The sequence below is a fragment of the Myotis daubentonii genome, chromosome 9, assembly GCF_963259705.1.
Source record: "Myotis daubentonii chromosome 9, mMyoDau2.1, whole genome shotgun sequence".
Lineage (NCBI taxonomy): Eukaryota > Metazoa > Chordata > Mammalia > Chiroptera > Vespertilionidae > Myotis > Myotis daubentonii.
In genome coordinates this window covers 28283822-28298632 of record NC_081848.1, presented here as the reverse complement: position 1 = coordinate 28298632, position 14811 = coordinate 28283822, and the positions used below count along the sequence as shown (strand labels likewise).

The 14811-nt window shown below is 45.9% G+C and overlaps 1 protein-coding gene and 1 pseudogene across 1 annotated transcript in view; one reads left to right on the top strand and one right to left on the bottom strand.

Annotated features, from left to right (window-relative positions):
• The window catches only part of LOC132241769 (lysine-specific demethylase 4D-like), a 29232-nt gene extending 21529 nt beyond the window's left edge, over positions 1–7703 (top strand). Inside the window, exon 2 of the mRNA XM_059710656.1 lies at positions 7404–7703. Coding sequence (XP_059566639.1) covers positions 7404–7703 — 300 coding nt within the window. The remainder of the gene's footprint in view (positions 1–7403) is intronic.
• Positions 7704–7899: 196 nt separating this feature from the next.
• Positions 7900–11477, bottom strand: LOC132241768 (alanine--tRNA ligase, mitochondrial-like; annotated as a pseudogene).
• Positions 11478–14811: the final 3334 nt, after the last annotated feature.

Sequence of the window (14811 nt, the reverse complement as noted above, 5' to 3'; positions counted from 1 at the left end):
AAATCATCAATGATGAGAAAGAATCATTGATTGGCTGCCTCCTGCACATCCCCTACTGGGGATTGAGCCCGCAACTGGGGCATGTGCCCTTGTCAGGAATCCAGCCTGGGACCCTTCAGTCCACAGGCTGATGCTCTACCAGTGGTTCTCAACATTCCTAATGCCGTGACCCTTTAATACAGTTCCTCATGTTGTGGTGCCCCCCAACCATAAAATTATTTTCGTTGCTACTTCATAACTGTAATTTTGCTACTGTTATGAATCATAATGTAAATATCTGATATGCTATATTTGTTTTCTGATGGCCACGACCCACAGGTTGAGAACCTCCAATTAACTGAGACAAACTGGTTAGGACAAGACTATTTTCATTTAAAGTGGAGTCTAAAATGTTTAAATCTTTACCTTTTGTTTTGGTGATTATTTTTTTTTATTTTATTTGGTCAAATTTTCAGTTTATTGAGGCATTTATGGGGTTTTGTGTATTTTCATATTCAGCTCTCAAAGAAATACATTCACAGAAAATAGTTTTCTTTAGTGAGATGATAAAACAAGGTTTACTAGCAGTGATACAGAACATTTTGGAGCATGTGGTTGATCAATTACATTGGACCTGATTGAATAAAATTGTTTTTTCATTCACATCTATCATACTAAGATTTTTTAATGAACTGTCAATGAAAATATCCCATTTGTTTTGTGCAAGAAACTGCTGAATCTTGTATGTAGTTTCTGAATGAATTGGCAAGCTGGGAGATATTTTTATAGTTGTAGTTGCTACAGAGTTCTAGTTCGAATAGTTGGTGCTGTGTGACATAGGTGAGATGTTCTGTTGTTGTGGTGGTTAATATTTATGTGTTCGATAATAGTCGCTTCATGCATTTCTCTAGCAACCTTAGCTGTATTCAGAACAGACTCTGGGATTTGGGGAGTTTGCTGCTTATTTATTTAAAACCTTAGCATCTGAGGAACATGGCATCTAGACTCTAAGATTTAAAATAATGACATTTCATTCAGTGTGAAAAAATATATTTTAAAAATATATTGTTAATCCCAGCAACAACACAGAGTGGTGCCTGGTACGCGGTGCCTTGTTGTGTTGTATTTTGTGCCTTTAAATCAACGCAGCAGATCCAAACAACAGCAGCCTCCTGAGCACCATACCCTCTGTCTGAGGAACAGCAGCTGTACATGAAACCTCCCCCTACTAGCCAGAAGAGCTACCACAGCTGTGAACAGCACCCACCAGAGGAGCTGCTGCCAACTGAGAAGCAGCTGCTACAGCAACCGCCCGAAGAGCAACCACAGCCCAAGGAGTCACTGCCACCAAGGGAGCAGCCACTGAACGACTCAACGTCTAGATATGTCAGTGAGATCAAACATGGGTAGACAAAGAAACCCCCAAAGGAAAGAAAAAGAGGACTCGCCAGAAAAGCAGCTAAGTGATACAGAGGCATGCAACATGACTGAAAAAGAATTCAGAATAAGGGTCCTAGAGTTCATAAACTGGACGGAGGACAAAATCAATAACATATGCAAGAAGCTAGAAGAAACAGATGAAAAAATCAACAACTTAAGTAAGACCCAAGAAGAAATGAAGAGTGATGTAGCTGCAATAAAAAACACCATTGAAAGTATCAACAGTAGACTAGGAGAAGCGGAGGACCGAATTAGTGAATTAGAAGACAAGTAAGCAAAACACACCCAAACTGTACTGCAATTGGAGAAAAAAATTAAAAGACAGGAGGAGAGCCTAAGGGTGCTTTGGGACAACATGAAACAAAAAAACATACAAATAATAGGGGTGCCAGAACAACAGAAAGAGGAACAAGGATTAGAAAACCTATTCGAAGAAATAATATCAGAAAACTTCCTTGAGGTGGGGAAGAAAAAAGTCACACAAGCCCAGAGAGTCCCAAACAAGGTGAACCCGAAAAGACCCACACCAAGACACATCATAATTACCATGGCAAATGTTCAGGACAAAGAGAGAATCTTACAAGCTGCAAGAGAGAGACGGAAAGTTACATACAAGGGATCTCCCATTAGATTGTCAAATGATTTCTCAACAGAAACACATCAGGCAAGAAAAGAATGGACCGAAATTTACAAAGTGATGCAAAGCAAAGGACTGAATCCAAGAATACTCTATCCAGCAAGGCTATCATTCAAACTTGAAGGGGAAATAAGAAGCTTCACAGACAAAAAGAGGCTAAGGGAGTTTATCACCACCAAACCAGCAATGCAAGAAATGCTAAAGGGACTGGTGTAAAAAGAAGAAATAAAAAGCTCAGAAAGAAAACAGCCACACAAAAAACGAAATGGCTACAAACAAGTACCTTTCAATAATAACTTTAAACGTAAATGGACTAAATGATCCAACCAAAAGACATCGAATGGCTGAATGGATAAAAAAACATGACCCATACATCTGCTGTCTACAAGAGACCCACCTCATTAGAAGGGACTCACACAGACTGAAAGTGAAGGGATGCAAAAATATCTTTCAGGCAAATGGAAAGGAAAAGAAAGCTGGGGTAGCAATACTTATATCGGACAAAATAGACCTCAAAGTGAAGGCCATAACAAGAGATAAGGAAGGCCACTTCATAATACTAAAGGGATAAATACAACAAGAAGATATAACCCTGGTAAACATATATGCACCCAATGCAGGAGCACCCAAATTCATAAAAAAAAAAACTCCTGGAAGATATCAAAGGAGAGATCGACAGCAATACAATCATAGTAGGGGACTTAAATACACCACTGACATCACTGGATAAGTCCGCTAGACAAACAATCAGCAAAGATACAGCAATCCTAAATGACTCACTAGATCAGATGGACTTAATAGACATCTTCAGAACACTTCACCCCAAGGCCAGGGAATATACATTCTACTCAAATGCTCATAAGACATATTCAAAAATAGACCATATATTGGGACACAAGCAAAGTATCCCCAAATTCAAGAAGATTGAAATCATAAAAAGCATCTTCGCAGACCACGATGGCATAATATTAGAAATAAACTACAATAAAAACAACCCAAAATACTCAAACACCTGGAAGCTGAATAGCATGCTATTAAACATTGATTGGGTTACCAATGAGATCAAAGAAGAAATTAAAAACATCCTGGAAACTAATGACAACGAAAACACAACAATCCAAAACCTATGGGACACAATGAAAGCAGTCCTGAGTGGGAAGTTTATAGCTCTACAGGCCTATCTCAAAAAACAAGAAAAAATGGTAGTAAATCATCTAACTCTACAACTCAAAGAATTAGAAAGACAGCAACAAGAAAACCCCAGAGTGAGCAGAAGGAAGGAGATAATAAAGATCAGAGAAGAAATAAATGACATAGAGACCAAAAAAACAATACAGAAAATCAATGAAACCAAGAGCTGGTTCTTTGAAAGGATAAACAAGGTTGACAAACCTCTAGCCAGACTCACCAATAAGCAAAGAGCGAGGACCCAAATAAACAAAATCAGAAATGATAGAGGCGAAATAACAACAGACCCCACAGAAATACAAATGATTGTTAAAAAATACTATGGACAGCTCTACTCCAACCAACTAGACAACCTGGAGGAAATGGACAAATTCCTAGAAAAATACAACATTCCAAAACTCAATCAGGAAGAATCTAAAAATCTCAACAGGCCAATAACTATGGAAGAAATTGAAGCAGTCATCAAAAAGCTTCCATCAAACAAAAGCCCAGGACCAGACGGCTTCACAGGGGAGTTTTACCAAACATTCAAGGAAGAACTAAAACCTATTCTCCTCAGACTACTACAAAAATTTCAAGAGGAAGAAACACTTCTAAGCTCATTCTATGAAGCCAGCATGACCCTGATACCAAAACCAGGAAAAGACAACACAATGAAAGAGAATTACAGGCCAATGTTCCTCATGAACATAGATGCCAAAATCCTCAACAAAATCTTAGCAAATCGGATCCAGCAGTACATCAGAAAGATCATACACCATGACCAAGTAGGATTTATCCCAGGGATGCAAGGATGGTACAATATCCACAAATCAATAAACGTGATACATCACATAAACAAATTGAAAGAAAAAAACCACATGGTCATATCAATTGATGCAGAGAAAGCATTTGACAAAATTCAACACCCATTTTTGATAAAAACTCTCAGTAAGGTGGGAGTAGAGGGATCATACCTCAACATAATAAAAACCATATATGACAGGCCCACAGCCAGCATCATACTCAATGGACAAAAACTAACACCATTTCCCCTAAGAACAGGAACAAGACAGGGATGCCCCCTCTCACCACTCCTGTTCAACATAGTACTGGAAATGTTAGCCATTGCAATTAGGCAAGAAGAAGAAATAAAAGGCATCCAAATTGGAAAAGAGGAAGTAAAACTGTCCTTATTTGCAGATGACATGATTTTATACATACAAAACCCTAGAGACTCCATCAAAAAGCTACTAGACTTAATACATGAATTTGGCAATGTAGCAGGATACAAAATTAACCCCAAGAAATCTGAGGCATTTCTATACACCAATAGTGAACTTTCAGAAAGAGAGATTATAAAAACAACCCCGTTTACCATCGCACCAAAAAAATTAAGCTACCTAGGAATAAACTTAACTAAAGAGGTAAAAGACCTCTACTCAGAAAAGTACAGGACGTTGAAAAAAGATATAGAGGAAGACATAAACAGATGGAAGAACATACCGTGTTCATGGATTGGTAGAATCAACATCATCAAAATGTCCATACTACCCAAAGCAATCCATAAATTCCCATTAATATACCAACGGCATACTTCAGAGATCTAGAACGAACTCTCCAATAATTCATCTGGAATAAAAAAAGACCCCGAATAGCTGCAGCAATCCTGAAAAAGAACAAAGTAGGTGGGATCTCAATACCAGATATCAAGTTGTATTACAAAGCCACTGTTCTCAAAACTGCCTGGTACTGGCACAAGTGTAGGCATATAGATCAATGGAATAGAATAGAGAGCCCAGAAATCGGCCCGAACCAATATGCTCAATTAATATTTGACAAAGGAGGCAAGAACATACAATGGAGCCAAGCTAGTCTCTTCAATAAATGGTGTTGGGAAAATTGGACAGATATATATGCAAGAAAATGAAACTAGACCACCAACTTACACCATACACAAAAATAAACTCAAAATGGATAAAGGACTTAAATGTACGACAGGAAACCATAAAAATTCTAGAAGAATCCAAAGGCCACAAAATCTCAGACATATGCCGAAGCAATTTCTTCATTGATACGGCTCCTAGGGCACTTGAAACTAAAGAGAAAATGAACAAATGAGACTACATCAAAATAAAAAGCTTCTGCACAGCAAAAGAAACCATCAACAAAACAACGAAAAAACCCACTGTGTGGGAAAACATATTTGCCAATGTCATATCTGATAAGGGCCTAATCTCCAAAATTTATAGGGAACTCATACAACTTAACAAAAGGAAGATAAACAATCCAATCAAAAAATGGGCAAAGGACCTAAATAGACACCTTTCAAAAGAGGACATTCAGAAAGCCAAGAGACATATGAAAACATGCTCAAAGTCACTAATCATCTGAGAGATGCAAATCAAAACAACAATGAGGTACTATCTTACACCTGTCAGACTGGCTATCATTAACAAATCAACAAACGACAAGTGCTGGAGAGGATGTGGAGAAAAAGGAACACATGTGCACTGCTGGTGGGAATGCAGACTGGTGCAGCCACTATGGAAGACAGTATGGAATTTCCTCAAAAAACTGAAAATGGAATTCCCATTTGACCCTGTGATCCCACTTCTAGGAATATATCCCAAGAAACCAGAAACACCAATCAGAAAGGATATATGCACCCCTATGTTCATAGCAGCACAATTCACCATAGCTAAGATCTGGAAACAGCCTAAGTGCCCATCAGTAGATGAATGGATTAGAAAACTGTGGTACATCTACACGATGGAATACTATGCTGCTCTAAAAAGGAAGGAACTCTTACCATTTGCAACAGCATGGATGGAACTGGAAAGCATTATGCTAAGTGAAATAAGCCAGTCAATGAAGGAAAAATACCACATGATCTCACTCATTCGTGGATAATAGAGACCATTATAAACTTTTGAACAATAATAGATACAGAGGCGGGGCTGCCTCGGACAGATTGTCGGACTGCAGGGGGGGGGGGGGGGGCGGGGAGGGTTGGGGGGCAGGAGGTAGCGGGTAGGAGATCAACCGAAGGACTTGTGTGCATGCATATAAGCGTGACCAATGGACATGGCACACTGGGGGATGGGGGAGGCTAGGGGACTGTCTAGGGCGGGCGGGGGGGCGGGAAATGGACACATATGTAATACCCTTTGAAATACTTTAAGCAATAAAAAATAAATAAAAGCAAAAAAAAAAGCTGGGGTAGCAATACTTATATCTCACAAAATAGACCTTAAAGCAGGGGTCCTCAAACTTTTTAAAAAGGGGGCCAGTTCACTGTCCCTCAGACCATTGGAGGGCCGGACTATAGTTTAAAAAACAACTATGAACAAATTCCTATGCACACTGCACATATCTTATTTTGAAGTAAAAAAACAAAATGGGAACAAATACAATATTTGTATTTGCATGTGGCCCACGGGTCATAGTTTGAGGACCCCTGCCTTAAATTGAAAAGAAAATATATATATATATTGTTTACATGGAATCCACAGACAGAGCAGACCTAGCTAAGAATCTCAAAATCAGGAGTCCATAGCATTGTAATGTCCACTCCTGTCCAGCAGGTGGCGGGTGTTGGTGTTCCAGGAAAAATCCCCACATTTTGGGGAAAAGCTGAAAGTATCTGACCCAGGCACCTAGGATTTTGAGGATTTGGAGTGAAAATATTTGAAGAAACCTTTATATAACCAAGTTATGTCATTAAAAAAAAATCAGTGACTCTATATGTGATAAAAACGCTGGGAACCATTCAGTAACTACTGGAGCAGGAGTGTGGAGGGTCGCTGGGCACTAGGAGGACATGAACCTTTTCAGCATCAACTACCTGCACTTCGGGGAGCCCAAAACGTGGTAGGCGGTGCCCCCAGAGCACGGCCAGCGCCTGGAGCGCCTGGCCAGGGACCTTTTCCCAGGGCAGCTCTCAGGGCTGCCAGGCGTTCCTGCGGCACAAGGTGGCCCTAATCTCGCCCACTGTCCTCAAGGAGAACGGGGTCCCATTCGGTCGCATCACTCAGGAGGTGGAGAGTTCATGGTGACCTTTCCCTATGGCTACCACGCTGGCTTCAACCATGGCTTCCACTGTGCGGAGGCCATCAACTTTGCCACCCAGCGATGGATCGACTATGGCAAAGTGGCCTCTCAGTGCAGCTGTGGGGAGGCCCGGGTCAGCTTTCCCATGGACGTGTTCGTGCGCCTCCTGCAGCCCGAGCGCTATGAGCTGTGGAAACGCGGGCAGGACCGGACTGTTGTGGACCACGTGGAGCCCACGGCATCGCGCAGCCAGATGCTGAGCATCTGGAGGGAGAGCAGGGCAGCCTGGAGATCTGCGCTGGTCCTGAGGCACCTGCAGCCCCGTCGGGCCACGCACACCGCTGGGTCAGTGGGCACTGGCCATAGGTCCTGCGGCCACCAATGCTTCAGGGTCTTGTGCGCCAGCCATGCCTGCGCCCCCCACTAGCCCTGGGTTCTGCCCCTGCTGCCCAGCCCGAGGCTGCCGCGGCCCTCTGCTCCTTGAAGCCAGACCCATCCTCACAGCCAACCTCGGGCCCATCTGCCCAGCCCAGCCAACTGGCACACGTGGTGGGGGAAGTGGTCATCGTCCACAGGAACAGGGGACTCGAGTGGATTGTCAGGCCCCGGCTAAGAGGCGCCGCCTAGTGGGCGCAGTGCGCAAACTCGGGATCACACTGGGGCATCAGAGTGGTGTCCACAGCATTGATGAGGCGTCCCATGGCCTTGGACAGCTGCTGGGCCTCCACCACGTCCCGGCTGCCCGGACTCAGTGGCTCTGTGGCTGCTTCCACCTCCTGGGCCAGGCTCTGGCCCACTTCTCGGGCCTGCTCCCCAGTGATGGCCAGCAGGCAGTGGTGCCCTTTTTGAGCTGGCGCTTCCCAACGATGACCAGGTCTCCTACAGCCCCTGTGGGCAGCAAGTGCGTCCACAGCACAGCTCCACAGAGGTCTGCAGTGCAGCCTGAAGAGCTGGGTCCAGTGCCTGGGCCACGGGCACCCACACTGACACCACCCGCACTGGGTCTGGGTTCACCGCATCCAGGCAGCACAGGCCAGGGACATGGGCAGTGTGTGCCAGGGCTACCTCCTCCATGGACATGGCCTCGTCCGGCTGCACAGCCTCCTGCACCGTGCTCTCCACTGCCTGGAGCTGCTCTGGGGTCAGCAGGGCCTGGGTGGCCATGTCAAAGAGCAGCCGCTCGGGGTTGAGATGGGAGCCTCGCTGCTCTGTGCCAGGGCCCAGGGCCCAAGACCTGCTGCAGGGCCCAGTTTAGCCGGTGGATGGCCGTGTGCTTCTGCATGCAGCCTAGATGCCAGGACCTATCCACATGCAGCTGCACCGCATCCCCCACCTTCAGGCCCTCAGAGGCCACAGCCTCACACAGGATGAAGCCTTCACACACCTGGGCCCGGGCAACCGGGAACAGCACATCCTGCTGCCCCACCCGTACCAGGTCAGCTCGGCCTGAAGCCTGACCCCCCTGTTCAGCGTAGAGGTTGGTTCTGTCTAAGAGGATGCCGCAGCGCTGGCCTTCCCCCACAGAGGCCTCGGCTGTTCAGTCCTCTGTCTGTAGTTGGAGCTCCTGGGCCTCGCAGGTGCCAAACTCATAACCCCCACGGGGTCGAAGGCAGTAGTGGTATTTGGGGCTGTCATCGGTTGGGGGCAGCCCACGGCGCTGCAGCTCCCCCAGCGCATGGATGTTGAGCCGCAGTCCCTGCTCCTCAGCTGGCTCAGCCTGCTGGGCCCGGTGCTGGGCCTCCTCCTGGGCCGGCTGCGCCAGCCCAGCAGAGTCCAGCTGCACCCCTTTCTCCTCCAGCATTAGCTCTACCAGGTCCAGTGGGAGCCCCAGGCCACCAGACATTGACAAGGACCAGGCCACGTCGGCAGGGAGCACATCAGAAGGTCCCAGGTGCCTAATGGTCCGATCGATGATCCGCCGACCGACCCCGCTGCAGGGAGGCCAGGAAGGTTGCTTCGTCCTCCGACACCAGGTTGGCTATCTGGGCTGAGTTCTGCAGCTCTGGGTAAGTGTCTCCCTGGAGGAGGGGACAGGGCAGTGTCTCCACCACTACCGGTACCAGGCTGCCTAGGAAGCCGGGTGGTGCCCGCAAGACCTCGGTAGAGAAGCGCAGGGCTCCACGGAGGGTCAGACGAAGAACCAGCGGGGTGCCCGACAGGAATCGAACTTGGGACCCTTCAGTCCGCAGGCCCACGCTCTATCCACTGAACCAAACCAGCTAGGGCATCCTCTGCTACCTCTTAAAGCAATCTTTCTCAACTTGGGAATTAGCACTTAGCGAGCTTTTACCTTTTGGGATAATCTGAAAAAAACCAAACAAACAGAAAACACAGCGAACACAAGCCTGTTTGGGGCACCGCATTATAGCATTATACCTGGGTGTGGGCCTGTGTTGAATTTCCATTTGCCTGTGTGAATTCCTGCCTTCTATGGAGCCATTGCCTTGCAGAGACAGGGATTTGGTTATTGTTATTTGCTTCTGAGAGTCTCATGGCTAATTCTCCATGGACTGAAGACAATCTCTGAATCTAGCTTGTGCCCCTTGTTTACATCTCTCCTGAGCCTTTTGCCTTTGTTTTCATTGACTGTCAATTCTCATCAGCTGTTTTATTTCCTCAGTTCTTTGTGAAATTGAAGTGTAGGGAAAGTGGAGACACAGGGTTCCCTGTGTTCCAAACATTAATTAATTACCTGTGTTCCTACCGTTTTGAGGTTGTACAAGTCATTTTATAAGAAACTGACCAGGTCTAAAATCAGTCTCCTCTCAAATCTCCCTCCCTTCTGAACTCTAGGCTCTACAGGGGTGGGCAAACTTTTTGACTCGAGGGCCACAATGGGTTCCTAAACTGGACTGGAGGGCCAGAACAAAAGCATGGATGCAGTGTTTGTGTGAACTAATATAAATTCAAAGTAAACATCATTTCATAAAGGGGACAGTCTTTTTTTTCAATAGTTTTATTCATTTCAAAAGGGCCGGATCTGGCCCATGGGCCGTAGTTTGCCCATGGCTGTTAGCACCTTCCTTCCCAATGCCCTGGAGGAAAACGCAGCATTACAACAAAATGCAATCGCAAATGTTGCAAAAGATGCTGTATTTCACGTAGTTGAGCAAAGAGATGAGGGAAATGGCAAGTCATGGACAAATGGGGACAGGGCAAGAAGAAATTCAGAAATTCATAAATTGACAGAACCTGGCTGGAGAACCTGACTAGAGAACCTGGCTGGGCTGCTGATCAATTGAAAACTGTCTCCTTGTCATTCCTTCTTTGCCGACTCCATTCACACCTATGGGAACCACTGGACCTGCTGGCGTTGGACCCCAGCATATGGCACTGCGGAGGCACGGGGACTTGCGGCGCCACCAGGCCGCGCTCTTCTTCCTGAACAACATCTCCCTGGACAGGCAGCCTGAGCCTGGGCCGGGTCAGCGAGAATCTCCCGCCGCCTCCACAGCTGCTGCCACTAGGCCCTCCTGACAGCATGGTCAGGGCCTGCTCAGCCCAGCACCCGCGCCCTCCCTGCTGGCCTAGGCCTGAATGCACTGTGCCTGAGAAGGCTAGTTGGCTCCCAGCGCTGCTCCCTCCAGTTCCTGGAAGACACTGTGGGATGTCCCTTGGTTCAAAGAACCGAGCACATAGCCAGATCCCCCAGACACAAGGGCCTAAAGAAGCAGGATCGTGCTGAGCTGCACCAAGCAGTCCCTGTGTGCGGCCTTGTCAGTCCTGCCTTATAGAGAAGGCCTGCAGGTCAGTGACCTGAGGGTGGACAGCCAGAAGCAGCGACATCCATCCGGTGGCATGTCTGTTTCTTCCGAGATGTAGCAGAAACTCACTTATTACTGTTTTGGATTGCCATTGTTTTATTTCCAAACAGGGACCCTTAGAAGGAGCAGTGCGGACAATTTGGGTACCAGAGTATTACGTGAGTCACCACAACGGACCCAGAGAAGCTCCTTGTCCCATCGTTCCGAAGACTTAGATTTGTCCCGATGACAGAAAAGCGGAAAAAAGAAGAAAAGGAAGGCTATGCAAGGGACTGAGGTGCCAACATGGTATCAGGTAAAGAAGTTAACAACTGAGGCCCAGCAGATGGTAGAAAAGCAAGAAGTGGAAGCTCCTCTCTCAGCCAAGTCTGAGGACTCTGAGTAAATCAGCAAAAGAAACTTGCATTTAGCAGAATCTCACTTACTGCTTTTTGCATTGCCATTGTTTTATTATTCTTACTAGCTTTAAAAATGTTATGTTTGTTTTAAAATGTTTTGGGTTTTGCATTGGTATTGTCTTGTTATTGTTTTAAAAGCCAGAGTTCTGTTCTTGATGCTTAAGTTTTACTTTCATTATGGTAGCTTTTTGTTCTTGATGCTTAAAAACTTTCATTAGAGTACCTTAAAAAATAAAAGAAGGGTCCTGATTGGTTTGGCTCAGAGGATGGAGCGTTGGCCTGTGGACTGAAAGGTCCCAGGTTCAATTCCGGTCAAGGGCATGTACCTTGGTTGTGGGCACATCCCCAGTAGGGGGTGTGCAGGAGGAAGGTGATCGATGTTTCTCTCTCATTGATGTTTCTCACTCTCTATCTCTCTCCCTTCCTCTCTGAAGAAATCAATAAAATATATTTTAAAAAAATAATAAAAAAAATAAGAAAAAGAAGGGCGAGATGTGAGGCGCCGATATAGGGTTAAGACTCGGACTGACCAGTTGGCTAAATCACAAACAAGTCTTCTTCTGAGTCTTAACGCAATCCAAGAGGTGGCTATTGATTTACACACTCTGTCATTTAAATAATAAAAACGGGGGAATTTGCCGGAAGCTGGTCCACCCTTGCTGCTTGACTCAGTCGCTGCAGGGAAGAAATATCTGCACAGCTTATGTTTCAAGGGACCTGGCGTATATGGCACATGTTTGCTCCCCCTCTTAGTGCTATGTGTTTTAAACAGGACCACCTCCCCGAGAAAGGTTGTTTCCCTAGGTGGGGATTTTTTCCCCTGCAGTTAGGGATGAACAGGACTAAGGAAGGGAATCTACACTAATAAAAGAGAAACATGGTAATTTGCGTATGACCGCTACCCTTTTCATTGGCTAATCAGCGAGATATGCAAATTAACTGTCAGCCAAGATGGCGGCGGGCAGCCAGGCAGCTTGAAATAACAGGAGGCTTGCTTGCCTCAGTGATAGAGGATCGTTGGAGGAAACCAACGTTCCCTGCCTGTGGCTGCAGGCCTCTGAGCGGGCAGTTTAAGAAACATTGTAACAAATACCCCCGGACTTCAGCCAGCGTTTTCACAACATTGTAAGCAAAGGCCAGAAACCTACTTTCAGCCGTGGAGGCCTATGAGCTGGAGCCAAGCCTCAAGGTAAAGCTGGCCCAGAATAATAAAAAAAAAAAAAAAGAATAAAAGGAGCGGTTGGGAACTTCAGTCACTCCCAGCCTGAAAACAGCCCTCAGCCCCTCTCCCAGACTGGCCAGGCACCCCAGTGGGGACCCCCACCCTGATCCAGGACACCCTTCAGGGCAAACCAGCCCGCCCCTCCCATGCACCAGGCCTCTACCCTGTATAGTAAAAGGGTAATATGCTTCCTGGCACCGGGATCAGTGTGACAGGGGCCAGCGCCCAAACCCCCTGATCGCCCTGAGGCTCTGTGTGTGACAGAGGGCGGTGCCCCAACCCCCTGAGCAGCCCTGCTCTGTGCCTGATAGGGGGGAGCTCCCCAACGCCCCCCCCCCATGGGCCCTGCTCTGTGTGTGACAGGGTAGAGCCATTACCTCCCCTTCGGCCCTGCCCTAAGTGTGAGAGTGGCAGCGCCCCAACCCCCTGATCGGCCCTGCTCTGTGGGTGATAGAGTGCGGTGCCCCAACCCCCTGATGGGCCCTGCTCTGTGTGTGACGGGGGCAGCGCCCCAACCCCCTGATTGGCCCTGCTCTGTGCGTGACAGGGAGCGGTGCTGCAACCTCCCCATCGAACATGCCTTGAGTGTGACAGGGGATGGTGACCCAACCTCCCAATTGGCCCTACCCTGAGCGTGACTGAGGGTGGCATCACAACCTCCCAATCTGCCCTGCTCTGTGCATGACGGGGCAGCGCCCCAACTCCCCAATCGGCCCTGCTCTGAGCCCGACCAGTGGCTGCACCTAGGGATTGGGCCTGCCCTCTGCCACCCGGGAGCAGGCCTAAGCCAGCAGGTCATTATCTCCCGAGAGGTCCCAGACTGCGAGAGGGCACAGGCCGGTCTGAGGGACCCCCCCCCTTCCCCCCGACTGCACAAATTTTTGTGCACCCGGCCTCTAGTAAATCCATAAAACCCCTTAACTAAGTGCCAGGCGGGTAGTTAATCACTTTAACTACAAATAATCATGCTTAAGCTACATAATCTTTACTTAGGATAATCTCCTTCAGTTACCTCCTTGTAGCTTAATAGAACAATAGAGTAACCTTGGAATGGAGATAAGAAACACCCTAGCCTTTGAAATAGAATGGATAGGATTTAAATTAACTGGTATAAATACAAATGTAAGAGGACAATAAAGAGAGAACCAACTATGCTGATTATCTGAAAAAAAAAATTCATAAATCAAAATCCTATTGCCCCAGCCAATGGGATTAGGAGCTGGAGCTTTGGGATTGGGTTAGGTCCTGAGGGTGGAGCCCTCATGATGAGATTTGTGCCCGTATAAAGGAGGCCTGAGAGAGCTGCCTGCCATATTCCCCAAGTGAGAATACAAGAAGTCAGAAGTCTACAATTGGAAGAGGGCCTGCACCAACTGACCAACCAACCATACAGGTACCATTGTAAGATATGATTTTTGCCTTCATAGTTCATAGTGAGTCCCATGTGGTGTGAACTGTTCTAGTCATGTGCAGTAGGACCACCTTGCACCTTGTAATATTTGAAAATTAGTTTGATTGTGACACTAGCAATGGATAGAATCTTGAATTCGTTGCTTTCATCAAATTTGATTTAATTTTAAAGGTAACATTAAAGGATGATTGTTGGAATTGGCAACTGATGAAAGATTGAAAATGAATAGTGAAAATATATTACTTGTTTCATTTTAGATAAAAGTTAAAAACGAATATTCGTAGCTTGCTGAAATTACTTTAGATATTCATCTTCCAAATATTGTATTTCAACTGTAATTGAAAACAAATCCCAAAACTCTTCTTTCATTTGCATCAATTTATCTTTGTGAGACTGTTTTCTCTATTATGGATATAAAAACAAAACAGAGGAACAGTTCAGATACATTACTCTCTTGATTTCCGCTATGTTAGAATAATGAACCAGGAGGAAATTCATTTGCAACTTTAAAAACCTTAGTTATTGAAATATGGGGTGTTTGTTCAAAGCTTTCTGTACGCTTATGATTGTGGAATGAAGAGTTAGGACAGTCAAAAGAATGCTTAGCAGCTTATACTACCTACATTTTCAAGAAACAATAGGTGCAGTTTTGTAATTACTTTTTTCCTTTCATTTATTCTGATTGTGTTTACTGAACTGAAATTTTATGTTTTCTGCAGCTAATAATTAAAAATAGGGGC